This window comes from Eucalyptus grandis, chromosome 7, assembly GCF_016545825.1.
Source record: "Eucalyptus grandis isolate ANBG69807.140 chromosome 7, ASM1654582v1, whole genome shotgun sequence".
Taxonomy (NCBI): Eukaryota; Viridiplantae; Streptophyta; class Magnoliopsida; order Myrtales; family Myrtaceae; genus Eucalyptus; species Eucalyptus grandis.
In genome coordinates, this window is record NC_052618.1 from 34413783 (window position 1) to 34432881 (window position 19099).

The window sequence follows — 19099 nt, forward strand, 5'->3', positions numbered from 1 at the left end:
CTTGCAATTTTTGATTATGTCCTGAATCTGATCATTAACGTCACCCATATCAAACCCAGATTTTAGTTACCTTCCAGCAAATATTAATGTTATTGAGGACAGATTGATGCTCTCTGAAGTTCAATTAGTTTGAACCGTTACTGCAGTGGATAGCCACTCTAAAGAATCCTATTGAAAACCAGCGCAATTTCTGATGAATCCCTTATTGACAGAGAAAGTTAACATATTATGGCTTAAGTTTAATTGTTGTACACTAACTTTATGCTTTTTATTTGTATATCTCATTATTACCTGCTCTAATACTATCAATGCCGTTCAGATCTTCAGTCAATTCATGACCACGTTGTATACGACTCACTTTGTTGCCATTCTTCAAATTCTTTCCTATTTTAAGGGTAACTTATTTCGTGGTTTTTACTTTTCTTTCAAGGGTACCTTATTCCTCGGTCTTCACCTTTTTGCTCACTTTTCCTTCAAAGATATCTTATTTCACGGTCTTCACTTTTCTATTCACTTTTTAGTAGAGTTGAAGGCTTAGCGTACTTTATTTCATGATCGTTGCTCCACTGTAGACTACTACTTATCTCATGGTACTTTGTTGCCATCCTTCAAATTGCTCATAGAGGGTGAGAGTGCACATGAACTGTTCGACGAAAAGGCAAACACAAATAATAAAAGATTGCTTCAGGACTCTCTCTCTCTCTCTCGGCAAGTCGAAGAGAACCCAATACGGCCTGCAAGAACCCTTTTCGCGGGGGATTGACTCAAGATCTGTCCATATTGAAGAAAAAAAAACGAAAGAAAAAGGGAGGCGAGGGGCGACAGCAGGTGATGGTCGAGGGTGGCGATGGCGGGTAGCGAGGGCCCGCATTTGGGTGGAGGAATTCGAGACTGCGCGTCGGTGTTTGAGGAAGCACGTCGAGTGTTTGAATTGCCCATGGAGTTCAGTATCTACGACCATCACTATCCTCGAGAGGCACTCCCAGCATTTCGTTTCATCGACCATGCGTAATTGCATTTTGTAGGTGACAAATGAAAGCCCCCTTTCTTGGTTCAAAGTTTAATTAACCGTCTTAATCCCAATTAAGGGCCAATTAATTAGCTTATTCAGGATCCCTATTTCTTGACAATTCGGTGCTCGCTAGATTAGAGAGGAAGAGAACAATGCTGCCGATGCCATGCGAAGCGAAAAATCATGGGTTGCAAAAAAGAAAGAAACTGTTTTAGGCATTGCTAGAATTACTTTGTATAGTTCATTCAAATTTGATATGATATGCTGAAAATTCAATGAAATAGTGTAACTGAACTGAATTTGCAACAAATTTCGGTAAAACACCATTGTCTCTCGATCCATGCATGCATTTGATAATCATGATCTAAAACCGCAATATCTTAAGAGCGATACGATGAGGTATTACATTAGCCAAGCTTTAAAAGTTAAAATTAAAGATCTTATTGGATATCACCCCTTGCCCCATCGCCATCTTCACGCTTCCTTTTATAACTTGACGCTCAAGCTCCCTCACTAACTCAACGAGCTGATCCATGAAGTTGCCCATTATTTAGGGCACAATTTAAGGAGAAAAATTGCTACGAATGAAGCCCAAGTTGGGTTGGGCATGGGTAGGCCTGGGCAAGATCAGATATGGGTCGCTAAAAATGCATTATGAATACATGATCATTATGAATACATGAATCAATTTAGGTCAAACCATTTTTGACCCGATTTATCCGTTTGAGAGATCTAGCATTAATGAAATATTCATTTGGATTTTTCTTTATCAATTAGAAAGAGGAAACTACCCTAATTTAGGTGGTAATAGGAAAATGTCACCAAAAAACTTAAACTTTACCCGATGTGACAAATTTGCTTTGAACTTTTTTTGTGACACAAAAAACTCTAAACTTTGCCAACTGTGATTCATTTACTCTAAACTTTTTTTTCGTGACACAAAAAACTCAAAACTTATATTCATGTGACATATTTACCCTAAATTATAAGGCATTTTCGTTTTTTACTTTTTAAAATTTTTTTCTTTTGCTTTTCTTTTTCTTCTTTTTTCTTCTTCTCTCTTCCCTCTGTTGGCCATGGTGGAGGGAAGCTTGACTTAGGCGAGGCCACCCTTCCCTGGGTCGGGCAAGGACAGCCTTTGCTAGATCCAACGAGGGCAACCCTCACCTGACGCAAGCAAGGCGACCCTCGCCTAGGTTGGATCTGGAGAGGAATGCCCTTGTTGGGGTCGTGCGAGGGCAGCCCTCAATTGAGCCAGCTTCCCTTCGTCGGCAAGAGAAGAAGGAAAAAGAGAAAAAAAAAAAAAAGGAAAAGGAAAAACATAAAAAGGAAAGAAAAGAAAAAAATTAAAAATTAAAAGATGAAAATGCCCTTTAGCCATAGGGTTGGGGTAAATGTGTCATAGTTGATAAAATTTGGGGCTTTTTGTGTCACAAAAAATAGTTCGAAATAAATTTATCACATTGGATAAATTTTAGGGTTTTTGGTGGCTTTTTCCCGTGGTAAATAAATCGACTAGGAAATCAACATGTATTAATTCCCATTCATTGGTGAACTAAACTATCATGTATAACCTAAATTACTACATGATTTCTAATGCATGGTATATCTAAAATACTAAGTTGAGAAACATATAGATATGAATATAACCTAAATTATGCAATAGGCATTGGGTAATAGTTTAATTTGACTACATCACCTCTAATTTTTACCACATGTTTTTAACCTAACGGCCTCAATACTTTTAACCTTAATTAAACATTCTTATCCTTTTGTAACTCATGGAGGTCTTCCAAATAGGTCTCCCTATTGATCATAAGAAGCCACTTTTGGGTGCGTTTGTTTCGCAAAATACATTTTCGAGGAAAACATTTTCCTCATTTTCCGGCATTTGGGTCGCTTAGGAAAATGAGTCAATGGAAAATGTTTTCCTAGTCAACGGAAAATGTTTTCCTAACAAAGCTTAAATTCAGGAAAATGATTTCCCCTTTGAAATGACCAGAAGATGTTTCCAAATCTACCAAAGCTTAGATTTGATGCTTGGTTTACAAACAATTATTCTTATAAAAATATATTTTAAAAAATTGAATTTGAATTTTTTATTTTTTTTAAAAAATAAAATTTGGAAATTTTTAAAATAAAAATAAAAAATTCGAATTTGCTTCTTTTTCTTTTTCTTTTCTTCCTTTTACTTTTTACTTCTTCTTCACCTGTCACAGGCCACAAGGACGGCCAGTGAGTTTTTACTTCTTTATTTTTTTTCCTGTGATGAAGTGTGATTATTTTTTAATGGGATACAAACGGCAGAAAACATTTTCAATTATACATCACCAAACAAAGGAAAACAAACCGCATTCTTGGAAAATGCTTTCCCGGAAAGCATTTTCCTTTATTATTAAGTTTTCCGTAAAACAAACGCACCCTTTTAAATAGAGAGCTTTAACTCATGCTTGCAAGGAAAGAGAGAGTGTTCCATGTCACTTTCCCTTCCTTTTCTTTTCCCACTATTTTGAAGCAAAGGTAAAGGTCCCACATTAGTATTTTGAAAGTTTCCAAATTGATATTTCAAGTGCTCATAAGGTGAATTGTTGTATTTCCCCTCCGTTTTATCAAACTAGTTTTGTTGCTTACAAATATAGAGTTGTTAATCCACGTTGTTGATTTATTTTCTTTTAAGGTATTTAAAAGCTTTGATTTGCTCGAGTCATTTTCAAGATGAGTGAAAACTCTCAGGACTAATTTCAAATGATCTACTTAGTACTTTTGACTTTGTTATTTGATGATTGTTAATTTTAATTTGATCTTTGATGTTAAGTGTGAGAAAGTTTCGATGATTTCATGTTGATTTGTCATGTTCATTGGACTTGAATTGACCTCCCAAAGGCATGGTCGTCTAATGGATGAGAAGAAGGGTAAAGACGTGGAATTTGCACTTGAAGATGATATTCACGTGATCCTTGCTAAGTGATTGACTAATTAAATTAAATCGTTGTCAATTTATTGACTTTTATCGAGATACCAATTGTCTTAAGTTGCCGATTTTTAATTTGTATTTTCTAATGATAATTCTATCTTGCGATTGTTGACTTGAACCGATGAGTCTCCACATGCCGAGTTTGTGATTAATCGATGTCATAAGACTCAATAGTGTAAAAAGTGTAAATGGTGAAATCAAACTAGAAAATAATATTTTTATAATACCAACTAAGTTATCGATTTATGAATTAAGTGTTGTCAATTAATCACGTGGTTGATTCTCGGAGACGTTGATGTTCACGTTGTCAATTATATGAGTTGTCAATATCACATTGTTGATTATACGAGTTGTTGCTAAGTTGAATTGTCAATGTTCACATTGCTGATTATCTGAGAATGTTATCATTGCTTGTACGGGAATGAAAAGAGAGGAAAGTGTGTAATTAATACTTTTGTAATTGATGCACATGACTATTGTATTTTGGTAACAATTTGTATGAAATGATGTCATACACTGAATGTTAATTTTGATGATGGTTATATAAGAAATAATAAATGTTGTTATGTGATTATATATAGAAATCATTATGTTATGTTTCTTCATAGTTGGTGGGGGAAAATGCTTGGGAGTTGAGATGCCTTGTGAATCAAGATGCCGTAGAAGTGTTTGGAATGCCTCAGAGTTGGGTTGTCTTGTGAGTTAGGATGCTCAGGAGTGTTTTTGGGATGCTTCGGAGTGGAGACACCCAGTGTGATGGGATACCTCAAGAGTCGAGATGAAATAATTAACATAATGCATGATTATGTGCATACATGTCTAATAATAAACTAATTGGTGATAATCACATATTAGAGTATGTTATGCCATCCGCTTACATTTGAGTGAACAACCTTAAGTGCTATTATTCATGGTTTCGATCAACATAACATGCCAGGTAAATTGGTGCATCCATGTACCTGGATCATTGTGCTTTGCATGTACCAATTAAGTAATAAGATGATTTTCTACCTTATACTCAGAGATTTCATTTGCTGAGCTTGATCTCACTCCTTATTTTTCAGACATTTAGGATAGAGCTGCTATACATTTTGAGTGTGTTTATGAATATGTGCTTGTACGTGATTCAACCGAGTATGTAGTAAGTACAGTTTGGTGATATGAATTGACATAGGTGTATTGGGGTGGATCCTTCATCGATTTCTAGCCCGATACTTCAACATCGATGGGGAGTCAGTTGGACCACTTAGGGGCTTAGATGGTCCTCCGGGCTTCAACGATGATGGCGTATCGATGGGCAAAATTGTTGATCTGTAGTTTAGTAGAATAACTTGCGTAGGCAAGTTTTTGAACATAGGAGTATGGGGCAGCATCGTCGAGACCCGACTTTCTTCCCAGAGTTAATGCATTTTATTTTATTTCTTTTTGTACTTGCATTAATACTTGGAAAAGGGAAGATAATGGTAAGATGCATATGTAAATTATTCAGACTTGCCAAATCATATTTCTTGCATGATGTGAGTTCTTGTAATATTATGAGTAATAATTAGAAAGACATGTGTCGCACGTGACATTCTGGGGCGGCTTGAAACACCGTGCTAAAACTTGAATTAAAATAGGCTATGAGGATGCGAAATATACTAACTAGTAAAAGGGCGGCTCAGGACCGCTCGAGATGCTTTTCAAAAAGCCACGACAAGAGCCGTAGGCACGCTTTCCAGCGCATGCACGGTCTGGACAAGGGTTTGGGGCCGTCCCTCGAGTGCAAAAAATGGCTCTTGAATGGCCCCTGGGCGATCCCGTCCACGGGCCATAAGGAATAGAGTTCGACCTGAGATATCCCGGAGATGGAAGACAGAGCCTAACACCCGCACAAAACCCACGGCCCAGCATGTGTGTCAACGCTGGGCAGCTAGGTCGTGGGGAGATTTCTCTTGCTTGGAACATCACCTATTGAACTTTGGAAGGATGATGAGGAAGATGGAGAGATAAGGATTGTAAGTCCCAATTCACTCTCTTTAATTGCTCTTGGAGTTATCTCTATCTATTTTCATCGTGCTATATTTATAAAGGTAAGCTACAGTTGAGTAAAGCGTAAAAACCTGCCCTTGGGAGGGGAATAGAAACAAGAGGGATCCACTGAAGAAGATCATTCTCAGTTTTGAAAGAAGTTTTTTCTTAGATTGGGAGAGGGGTGTGGCCGGTCACCCGAGGTCCTACTCTAACTAGTTTGGTTCTATTATGAGGTTCCAATCCTTCTCTACTATCTAGTATACCTCAAAAGAAGGTTCATTTGCATGTTTGCCAACTTGTGGGGAGTAAATTTGAAACACTAGTAATGTGAAAATGTGTTGTAAAATGGGTAATTAGAGGTGACTATTCATTTGAACGAATTTTAAATGTACTAAAATGAGAGGGCAAGTAAAAATGAGGGTCACAAATGTGAGTTCATACCATAACGATACCTTTTTTTAGCGGTCCAATTACTTCGTTGTTATTTATGGATTAGATTCCTATTTTTTTTTTTTTTTTTTATGAAATACATGAGTGATTTCAAAGCGAAAATTTTAAGTATTGACATGAGAATGTCTTTGAACAAAATAAAAAAGTATATCTATGATTTTGTTTTTTGGCAAGGTGTAGGGACTGCCTATTGGCTGAGAATTTTTTGTCGATGGTTTGTTGGTTAGCTTTTGGTTTACCCGAATAAACATCGTACTTTAAACTTAACCAAGAAGTTTTTTTCCCATCTAAGACTGCTTTATACCATTAAATCAAAATTTTTCACTTTTCAAGGTGGCCAATATGAGTTGGTTTTTAATCTCAAACAACACTTTCGAAAGAGTTTCCTATGACCCCTTTGTGTTCTTACATTTAGCTAATTGATATACATATTTTTTATTTGTTATTGACAATTAATATAATTTAGCTGTAATTATATACTTTTTTCAATAAGTTTGTAGAAATAGATTTTATTTTCAATTAATTTTCATTGCACTTTGAGGTCAGGTGAATTATGTGTTGAACTTCTTGTAAATTGGCTCCATTGATAAAAAAAAAATATGTTAATATCACGAAAAACCTCATACTAATATACACGTGACAAATTTATCATCTCAAATTGGTATACTTATGATCAATTTACCCTCAATTAGTTTTTATTAAATTTCACCCTTCAAGTTGCTGAATTAAATGACACATAACAGTTGATGGGATGTAGCGATCGAGAGTTTTATTCTTGTAATATTGGTTTGTGGTTTTTTTTTATAGTTTTAATTCAATTTAATGAAATTAACGCATGATAAATTTATCATAAATGTATCAATTTAGGATTTTTCATGATATAAAAATTAGTTTAAGGTAAATTTATCGTAAATGATTTTTTGTGATATTAAGAAGAAGAAAAAAAATCTGGCTCCACCGCACCTACTGCGGAACGTCGTCGCTTCATGTTCGGAAGATCTCTCTCGCCAAGCTCGCTCTCTCTCTCTCTTTCGGTGCTCGCAGTGTGCAGAGAATTATCCAAGCTCCGAGAGAGAACCATGGCTTCCATGTACGGAGCATCAGCCCTCCTCTCCGCAGGCTCCACCTCCCTCCCTCCCAAACCCCAAACCCTCGCTCCCATATCCTGCTCCGCCGCGACCGCCGCCCCCCGCGCCGCTCTGAGCTCCAGGTACCCCCCACCTCTCGCCCCGATTGCGCTCTCGATTCAGCCCCTCCTGGCATTCGTGTTGGGCTTTAAGGGTTTTTGGTCTGGTTGAGGAGATGGAGTTAGTTGAGCTTCTTGAGCCTTTTTTTATTTTATTTTATTTTATTTTATTTTATTTTTTTGTGCTTGTGGGTTGGGTTGGTTATGTTATGACTGGCTGCGTCTTGGGTTTTTTTTGTTTCCCAGGATCGTTTCGGTGTCGCGGAGCATGGAGATGGCGATGCCGCCGCCTTACGGTGCCACCGCCTCAGGTTGGCTTCGGTTCGCCGTTTGTTTTTTTTGGTCAATTGCGGGCTGTCGAGTTTCGTTCGCTTTTGCATTTATTGGACTTCTGTGTATTGTGATTGTTTGTCGCCTCGACTTAATTTGGCTATCCTGTTTTTCACTCGGTGTTTTTTGTGGGTGTATGGATGTTCGGCACGAATATTATCTAAATCTCCGCACCGATGCCTTGTGCTCAATGTGCTAGTTCATGATAGATGCATGCGGTGGATGAATTCAGATTTGTTCTGTGCTAAGTTTAGGGCTGCTTCCATTGCTGTTTTGTTATTTTGAGTGGTTATTGTATTCCGGGTGAGGAAGAACGTGCTATTCTTTGTTTCAGGTTATGTGCTGACCTTAATGAATGATGCTACTGAATGTGCTTGTTCCAGGATTGTCCAGTAGAAGTTATGGAGTGCCTCGCAAGCTGGACACAAAGGATTTATATGATTCCAATTTGAGGTGAACTACACTGACCCTTCTTTGTACGACTTTGTTAGAGTTACTATGGGTGCTACATTATGTTGTAAATGCTCTTGTCTTCTCAAAGATGAGATATGTTGTACTGTGTTCTAATGAGTCAAAAAGTTTTGCCTTTACTTGAATTAATGATAATATTTGAATTCATTTGGAACTGTGCTCAATCTGTTGAAGGTGGATCTTTTTTATGAGCAAAAACTATAGCTTGCCCTTATAGCATGAAACCCCTTGTGGTGTTTGTTGTGGGTATGAGATTTTTCGACTATCATTCTTATTTGATGTGTGATGGAATTGAGAGATTAGGAATTTGGTTTTCTGGGTAAGTGTTTGGTATGGGTTTTCTGGAAATGGTAGATGGAAGGGTTTTATATTGGTGTGTATGAGCGGAAAATGAAGTTGGGATAGATGAATGAATCACACCTCGGCCTAGGATAAAGAACCCAATTCACCACCCAGGCATAAAGGAATACACCACCCCTGGTCAAGGATAAAGAAGTTTACCACAGGCATAAAGGATTACACCACCAGTCAAGGATAAGGAATTCAAGGTTCACCACCAAAGAAATTGTATAAAGAACTGAAGATAGAAATTCACTCACTTGAGGAAAATCTCATGTAATCATCAAAATTCAACTCTGTCTCGACATGTGAGAGCACTTTGCTATTTATAGAGACACTTTGCTTAGGGACTAAACAAGCCTAAATGACTCTTGGAATCTATGACTCTGAAATTTTGCAAACAATTTTAACTCTGGGACTAGTCACACACTATTATGACTTATGATAATTAACAATGCACTTAGATGCATAATAACTAGGACTAGATACATAGTAACTAGGACTTGATTCACCAAATTTGTGCACTAGTCTTGGTAGTCGAACAAACCATCTTGGAAGATTGATAGACATCCATGGAAATCAATCATTAGACACTTGGTAGTCAATCAGCACACTTGGTAGACGAGCAGCAGACTTGAAATCGACAACTAATATTGTAATTCGGGAGATACCATTCGTAGTTGACATCTACAACCTTGGATCCATTGAATTAAGTTGTGGCTGAAATTTGCCTTTGCTTACATGATTAATGATTGGGCTGGATCAATCAATAAAACCTGAGTTGCGTTCAAGAGTTGTTTCATAGAACCAGATATTCCTGCATCATTATTGAACACATGTCATTTTCATCCATTTTTGAATTTAGCTATTGGGTATAATAGCAGATTCTATCTACTGGAAGAATGAGTATGAGTTTATTGCATTTTGTAATGGACAGTCATGGTGCAGTAGAAGCCAAAAAGGGTAACCCTCCTGTAATGCCTGCAGTAATGACTCCTGGAGGAGCACTGGACCTCTCATCTGTGTTATTTAGAAACCGCATAATTTTCGTTGGGCAGCCAGTCAACTCAATGGTGGCTCAGCGGGTTATATCACAGCTTGTGACTCTCGCAACCATTGATGAGGATGCCGATATACTGGTGCTGTACTTAATCTTTTGTCTATCAATAATTGTAAAACGCCCCTTTTAAACTTTAATTTGTAACTAGTTTTTTGACGTGTTGATTTGCTTTTCCAGATGTATCTTAATTGCCCCGGTGGAAGCACATACTCAGTGTTGGCAATTTATGATTGTATGTCTTGGGTAAGAGTCTTCTGTATATGGTTTTCCTTTGTGATAAAATATCCACGGGGCTTTTGCATAATGACACAATTTTTTCAGATCATATGACTTCCCAACATAGTTTGAAGACCTTCACATTTATCTGTTTTAAAGTTTATAGGTCAATCTGCGTGGCTTGATCCAGATAATTATAGGGAGATGCTTCTAAGGATAGGGGTGGATTTTGTTGGTTAAGAAAGTCAAACTATGTTGCTTCAGTGTTGCACTTTTTGATGGACAGTCTTAATTGGAACTTTAAGAAGGAATAGTTAAGGAGGGAAATATGTTGGCTGTGCTAAGGAGGGAAACAGATCTCTGACATCCCTTGTCCTTCTCACTCCCTAATCTTTCCTTTTTATATTTTTTTGTGGGAATATTTGGGTGGAGAATGAGGTACAATTTTCTGGGATGATAATGTAACTTTTATGGCATATAAGGGTGGTCCATGTCTTCGTGGGACTTGGCTCCTAAAAATACATTTCAAGTATGAAGTGATCATAAGAGTGGAACTAAGTGGCACTAGGCTAATTATATGCTTGTTCAGGATCTAAGGTTAATGGCACTAAGCTAATTATCTCATGTTCAGGATCTGTTGCGGAGCATTTTATAATGCTGGCTTAATTACTTTTATCTGGCCTATACGACAAACTTGGGCAACCTTATTGGTCTTCTCTGCATTGACAAGTCTACAGAGCTGTGAATCAATAGCCCCCTAACACCCTTCATAGAAAGTACCTTTGAGATTTCTATGCCCAATGCATTTAAGGACACTCTGCATGTTTCCAGATAAAGCCAAAGGTCGGTACAGTTTGTTTTGGAGTGGCAGCAAGCCAAGGAGCACTTCTTCTTGCTGGTGGAGAAAAGGGAATGCGTTATTCGATGCCAAATGCACGGATCATGATACATCAGCCTCAAAGTGGATGTGGGGTATGGTCTCAGTCAGTCCTTTTCCATTTTTGTTGGAGGAAGCATGTCTTTTTGAGTATGAGATGATCAAACCTAAAACATGTGAACCTCTTTCTCACCTCTTACCAAGCACGGCAAACTCACTTAAAGAGGTAATTGCTTACAAAGAGCAGAGTCTGCGCTAGAACCTCCAAAGTTTTGGAGCTTAAAATGTCTCTCTCTTTGAGCCAGCCTACTTCTATTGATCTGATATTGCTCTGCCAAGGGCCCATTGGTCTTGGAACCTACTATTGGCTTTCAATCAACTAATTAAAGTTCCTTTGACAGCAAGCTGATCATAGCTTGGTTCTCGTAATGAGTATGAAGGTTATGTTCTTTCAGTCAGCATTATAATCTCTTGCTTGTAGGCTATTTTAGCTATCTATAATGGGAAGTTCTCATCCATTATAGTCCTTTTTGCTTAACTACCACTCTTGCTTGGAGGGCACTCTAATTGCCATTTGTGATCCTGACGAAGATTATAGACATGAGTAAGAAACAAAGTTTGGGTCTTTTGAGACCAGAAGTTTGCATCTCTAATAGGATTATAGGTTACTTTCCAAATGATGTTCTCTGATGTGTATGCTTTAGCCCATGTAGTTCTATAAACCATAGCATGTGCTCAACATAAGATAAGTTAGTTTTAATGTGCGCAAGCATCATTGGATTGTTCTTCTTGCATATTAACTTGTGCTGCTTGTTTAACTCAATGTCTTTGATGGGTGGTTTCGCTGGAATAACCAATGATAAGATTAGCCATTCTTTGATAAAACCGACAATAGGGTCACTATTTTGCAAATGATGTGGAAAAGGGTGTTCATAATTGACATTGTCCAAGAGCTTTGATAAGTGGGTGGGCTAGATGGGGGGACTTGGGAATTTCCTAGGTCCATTGGTCAGGCTGGGCTGGAAGGGGCCAACTTTGGGCTCACAAAGTGTTTTCTGAGCCCACCGATAGAAAGAAAAACCTGAAAAAAGAAAAGAATGCATGGGGCCAATCTAAATTTCGTTGAGGCTAGAATTCCATTGGCGAGGATATCTTGAGGAGACACAATGTGCAAGCCTGTCCAACTGTTAGTTGGGCTTAGTGGGGTCTCATGGGCTCAAAATGGCCCAAGCCTGCATGAATGTTGGATGGGACCATAGAGTCGCTAGCTCAGGAGCAGGTTTAATCAAAGGGAAGATCACTACCCTCATGAAGCAGTGAAAGCTACTTTAGGGACATGGAGAACATTGTTTATAGACTTAAATAATCAAAGTATGTAATTGAAAAAGGATAATTTCCTTTGGTAATCTCTTTAACTTGTTCCCACATTTCATTAAGTAAGCATGGCCAGAGTATGGCAAAAGTTCATGCTGTCAAGAATCAAGTCCAACATGTTTGTATGCCATGTATGTTTCTCAATACTCCACTTGCATTTGAGTCAACATATTATATTTGAAATTGGTCATCCCCCCCACTCTTCCTTTTCCGGCGCGGGGGTTGAATGGAGGACATTTCAATTTTTCCCATTTGACTAGTAAAAAGTGGTCCCAAACCTCTGGTTGCAATAGCACCGAAACTACCCTATTTTATTTGACTACATTTTACCTTGTTAGCAGTTTTCACAGAGTTGGGCTACAACCTCTGTGAAGCTTCTTCACAGTTTTGATTAACTCCTCACCCAGCCTCAACTGAGGTTATGTGATGCTTTGTGATCTTCACCAAGCCTCATCCAGGCTTGTGAAGCACCGTGACACTTCATCCATGGAGTTGATCTTTATTTAACAATGAAACTCTCTTCCTTAGGAAAATGTGGAATAAACAAGGAAATAGATCAGGAGACATCACCCTGCTCAGTTGAATTTGAATAAGGAAGAAGCAGTGGAGAAAATTGTTTTTGGGGACCACAAAATGATAACACGGAAATGGAAAGAAAGAAAAAACCAAATTTGAAGGTTTGTTGCATACCCGTAGACAGTTAGTTTCATTAACTGTTCTTGTTTTATATCTATGCATCTGTTTTATCCGAAAGTGTTTCCTTTCCGTTTCTACTCTTTTAAAATGTGTCAGGTCGTCTTTTTCCTATTATCTAGTTCCCTTAAGGAAACACTAACTTATCTTCAATTCATCTCCCTTCTACCATTGTCCCTGGCTCAATCGAAAATGAAGTTTTCCATTCCTTGGCTCTCATGCTTATTTCCTACGTCAATTCCCTATATTCTTTTTCACCCTTTAAAGGTAATGAGCCTTTTTTTCTCTTTTCTATTGACATTCGCTGTGCCACTCCTCACTGGGGAGAAATGAAAAGGGAAAGCAAATTACTAAACAAAGATTAATTTGTTGATGTCCTGGAGAGAGGTTAGTTGCACACCAGCTGACAGACCTTGATTGCTTGCCCTTTTCTGATGATATGTATCATGTAAAGGAGGACATGATTTATTAAATTCAGTGTACTCGTGCCATTAAATATCCTTAAATTTGTTTGCCCTTTTCATGGCTGAATGTAAAGTGACATCTGTTGGAGCCTTCACTGCAACAGCCTCAGCCCCAATGAGATATTGGTTTCTCATTCTGTTGTAGCCTTATATTGCTTTGGATGGGACTACCTGTGTTGTCCGTACACATCAAATGGTTTGGTTGTAGGGATATAAAAGTTTGAGGATACCTAAGTTTTCTGCACTTATCTTACAGTTGGGGATCTACATTTTCTGCGCACATGTTGCAGTTTGGTTGCTAGTTTAATTTCTGTTAGTCTTATATTGCTTTACATGGGAATACCTACTTGCTGTATACATCTTATAGTTTTGTGGTAGCACTTTAATGTAGAGCTGGTTGCCATATCCTTTAGCCACAATGACAAGGCTGAGTTGTTTTTGACGCTTCACTTGATCTCCGGTTTAATTGTTTCAGAGATGCAGCTTATGTACATCGAGGAGGATAATTTTACTAGAGAAACTTTGATATAGCAGAGAAATGGTTGCATAGTTTTAGGTGATGTACATATTGGTCATCACAGGTCTGATTCCACATAATTCTTCTTGTAGGGCCATGTTGAGGATGTTAGGCGCCAAGTGAATGAAGCAGTTCAAGCTCGCCATGTTCGTATCTCTTTCTTAAATATCTCAGTTCTTGCATCTCTTTCTTAAATCTCTGAGTTCTTGAGGTGAAATGGAACTTTTTGTTTCCTCCTCAGTATGGTTGAGTGAAAGATGTGAACATAGTTTGGTTAGCTCGTTAATTATTGTTTAGCTTGGAAAACATGACAGAAGGTTAGCAGTTTCTAAGAAAATTAAATTTATGTCATGCAATGCCATTATATGTCATTTTTACTAATATCAAGTTGTCCTTCTGATGGTGTTTTTATTGTCTCTTGGCTCAATTTTGAGGTTGTTGTTGCAATCTCTACAACTTGATCTTTTGCGGATAATCTGTTGCAGAAAATTGACAAAATGTATGCTGCTTTTACTGGTCAATCCATTGAGAAAGTGCAGCAGTACACAGAGAGGGATCGTTTCTTATCTGTTTCTGAGGTAATTTTGCTGAATCCTTTTCCTCATTTATCATGAGCACTTTGCACATTCTTTCAGGTGGCATGAGTAGTTGGTCTGAGAGAATTCTACTGAATTCTTTTCCTTTAACATCACTAGCGTTTTACATGTTTTTCAAGGTGACATGATTAGTTAATTTTGTATATTTCTAAAGAACGGATAATTTAAGTATTCTGCTTTATTAAAAGGCTGCGGGAGGTCACCTATTGAAGTTGGGATCCTAGTCAACATTGGATCACACAATAAGGGGCTATATAACAATGACCTCTTTCTTTGTTGATTAATACAATAGGGGAGAAGATCAGTCATTTTTTTGCTACAAATTTATTTAAGCGACTGTTTATTAGGATAGTTTGGATAATGAAGTGGCAGGAGGCAGTGAGCAGCCAATCACTATTCATGCCAGATATCCTAGGGCTCTTTCCTCTGTATAGGACGAAGGGGAGCTAGGTAAAAGGTAGTGTTAAACCTATTCAACCACCTAATATCTGCCGACTTTATCATGGTGGATTTTCAACCTGTGTTTGAGTTATTCAAATGTAAAGCAGTAATGCCTTAAAGGGAATCTTGAGGCACCACTTACATTATTTAATCTACATGTCATCGTCCTTTGTTCACACTGATGAAGTAGCCCACATCACCTGTTTGTGGGGTTCAATGGGCTTTATATTCATGAAGTCGCTCCACCTCTTGGTTTAAAATTTTAGGTTGGACTTTATAACATATTGGAGTTAGGTTTCACCTCAATTTATTTCTTGTGTGAGCTGCCTCCCCATTTGTAACATTCATGTGGCATTCGTAGTCTGGTTTGTATGTGAGAGAGTGTTTAAGTATCTATATTACTTGTTTGCGGGGTTTCAATGGACTTTACATTCGCGTATTTGCGCTTCACCAATTAGTTTAAGCTTTTAGATTAGATTTTCTAACACACAATACCTTTGCCTAGACCTTCACATGGATTTTTCTGGTGATTTTTGAATCTCCTCCTGGCAATTGATGATGTTAATGTGTCATCATAAAATATTCCATAGCTCTAGTTGTATAGACAGAAGTTGAATCAAACTCTACTATCATGTTTTGTATTTCAGGCCATGGAATTTGGACTCATTGATGGGGTTCTGGAGACAGAATACTAGTCTCAGAGTGAGGCCTAGCCATTCTTTTCGGATTCAGAAGATTATCCAAGTTTTTGTTACGAAATTGCAGTTTAGTGGGAGTGAACCAGGAGGAATTGACTGCTGCCTCTAGAAGTAAATTGTAGATTATTTTGGGATATGTTTGTTAGTTATGCTGTCGTATTTTGGTCCCACAAAGCATAAGACGAGAGGCTCACCACCTCCGTATCCTTTTGTGTTCTTTTCCTCCGTCCACTATTCATTCCGCCATGGGGATGCTTCTTGATAGCTACAGTCCAATATCAATTCATTCTTGATAATTTTTACGTGAAGTTTTGTGAAATATAGAGGATTCTATTTGGAATGCCTTGGAGATATCTTGCATGTGTCAAAGATAATTTATCTTTCATTGGCTATTTAAGATGAACTAATTAGGAAAATTTTCATTTGCTTGACTCTAGTAGTCTATGGTCATTGAATAAGTGAGATGTTCCATAGTGAATTTTGAAAATATGCCTTATTGTTGAAGAGATAATCGTATTCTATTATTCAATTAGAGTTACAAATATATATGCTTAATCATACTAAAACATGAATTACTATTCTACTCTTATTACTAACAATACTTTCTGTGATAGGGAATAGTATTTTTTATTATTCAATAAAGTTCAATATATACATCAAAATAAGCCCTAAAGGTTCTAAAGATCACTTCACCTTTTATACTTCTAACACTCCTCCTCAAATTGGAACATAGATATTAATCATGCTTAGTTTATTACAAATATAATCTATCCTCTCATTACCTAGAGGTTTAGTAAAAACATCTGCAAGTTATTCACTGGTTTGGATGTGATTGGGAAGGATTAATCCACTCAGCAACTTCTCTTGAATAAAAATAACAATTAACCTCAATATGTTTTGTTCTCTCATGAAACATTGGGTTGGAAGTTATATGCATTGTAGCTTTATTATCACACCATGGAATTATGGGCATTGAAGCTAGAAAGCCCAACTCAATAATTGTTGAATCTACATTAATTCATGTGTCATTTGTGTGATTGCTCTATATTTTGATTTCGCATTAGAGTGGACAACAACACTTTGTTGGTCACCAAAAAAAAAAAAAAAACACTTTGTTTCTTATTCTTTTGTGATATTAGATTTCCTCCAACTAAAGTACAATAGCCAGTGGTTGGCCTCCTATCATTTAGAGACTCTGCCCAATCAATGTTAGAAAATCCTTCAACTCTACTATGATCATGATTTTGGTAAACAAATATTTTCCTTAAGAGTCTTCTTGAAGCACCTTAATATCTGAATAACTGCATCTTAGTAAGATGTATGGGGGGAAAGACAAAAACTGGCTTACCACTACCTATCATGACAATATTTGGATGAATAACTATGAGATAATTTAGTTCACCCACCAGTCTTCTATACATCTTGAGATTATCAAGAATCTCTCGTTTATATATCTCGAGATTATCAAAAATCTCTCATTCCTCAGTAGCTAGCTTAACCCATTGTTCTGTTGGCGAATCAAGAGGTTTAGACCTAGATATACCTGTCTTAGTAAGCAAATTTAGGACATTTTCACTGTGACAACAATAGATTTATGTGACTGTGCAACTTAAATTCTTAGAAAATACTTTAACTTTCCTAAGTCTTTAGTCTGAAATTGTTGCTGAAAATAGATCTTTAGTTCAGCTATACCAATCGGGTCATCTCTTATGATGATAATATCATCAACATACATAATCAAGTATAATTTCCTCCCTTTGACTGTTTATAAAATAAAGAGCGATCATTTCCACATCTAGATAGTTCAAAAGAAAGTACAGCCTCAAAAGTCTTCCAAACCATGCTCGTGGATTGCTTCAAATCATTTAAAGACCTTTTTAATTAATTTGCGAACCAGTCCCCTAGACTCCCCTTAAGTAACAAACCCTAGAGGTTGCTCCATGTAAACTTCCTTATTAAGAGTATCACACAAGAAAACATTCTTAAGATCAAGCTGAAACGATGATCGATTATATGTGGCAGCAAGAGATCAAAATTCAAACAGAAGTAATTTTGGCAACAAGAAAAAAAATTATCCAAATAGTCAAACCACATACACCTGAGTATATTCTTTAGTAACAAGTCTTGCTTTTAAATGAGTAAGAGAACCATAGGATTGACTTTCATAGCATATATCCATCAACAACCAATAGTAGTTTTGCCTCGATAACCAATAGCAGTTTTGCCTAAAGGAAAAGGTACCAAATCCCAGGTTTGATTAATTTGAATAGCCTTTAATCTTTCTTCCATTGTTTTTCTCAATCAGAACTTTGTAATGCCTTAGCCAGAGACTTAGGGACAATATATTGTTCAACAGTAAACAAAAAGGAATGAAAAGGAGATACATACGAGTATGGGATAAATTTTGCAATAGAATGTTGACTACAAGCACGTGTACGAGCAAGTAAGGGAAATAAAGTTCTTTTTTTTTAATGATGGAGAATAATGGCGATATCCCTTTTAAGTATGCAAATAACCCATAAACATACACTTGATAGCCCTGTGATCAAGTTTTGATACTCCAGGTCGATGATCACGAATAAAACAAACAACATAAAATTAAGGGGGGTAAGACAAATAGTGACTGGAAACAAAATGGAAAAAGGAATGCCATCTTGCAAAATAGAAGAAGGCATGCGATTAATAAGATAGCATGCGGTTAGAAAAGTATTGAACCAAAAGGTTTTGGGGACCTTCATCTGAAATAACATGGATCTAGTAACTTCCAATAAATATTTATTCTTCCTTTTAGCAACACCATTTTGTTGTGCTATATCAGGACAAGAAGATTCATGAATCATTCTATGTTGAGTCATAAATTGACAAAAGGGTGTAGAAAATCACTTCTTAACGTTATCAGAACGCAAAACTTTGACATACACACCAAATTGAGTATGAATTTCATATATAAATGCATGATATATAAAACAATTTTGAATGATTTTTCATTAAGTATAACCAAGTGACTCTGGAATAGTCATCAACGAAAGTAACAAAATATCAGAAACCCAAATTGGAACCACATGAAAAAGACTGCAAATATTTGAACGGACTAACATAAAAGGAGACTTTGCTCGTTTAATGACTCGAGGTGGATACTAATACGATGTAATTTGTCAAGTTGACATGACTTGTGTTTCAAATTAGAAAGGAACGGAAAACTAGGATTTAACTTCCAAAAACTATGCAAAGAATGATGACCAAAACGATAATGAATCTGATGTAGATTTGCAATGTTGGAGCAAGCAATTGAAGGAGCGACCTCTTCAAGCACATACAACATCTCTGTCTCACGCCATTTACCAATCATTCTCTTTGTAGCCAAATCTTGAAAAACACAAGAATTAGG

General features: G+C 37.1%; 1 protein-coding gene across 1 annotated transcript; it reads left to right on the forward strand.

Annotated features, from left to right (window-relative positions):
- Nucleotides 1–7458: 7458 nt before the first annotated feature.
- LOC104453325 (ATP-dependent Clp protease proteolytic subunit 6, chloroplastic) lies at nt 7459–16062 on the forward strand. Its single transcript, XM_010067850.3, has 9 exons — nt 7459–7659; nt 7882–7946; nt 8349–8418; nt 9713–9914; nt 10013–10078; nt 10883–11023; nt 14069–14122; nt 14462–14554; nt 15661–16062. The coding sequence occupies exons 1-9, from the start codon at nt 7529–7531 to the stop codon at nt 15706–15708; spliced, it is 870 nt and encodes a 289-aa protein (XP_010066152.2). The 5' UTR covers nt 7459–7528; the 3' UTR covers nt 15709–16062.
- The last annotated feature ends 3037 nt before the right edge of the window (nt 16063–19099 follow it).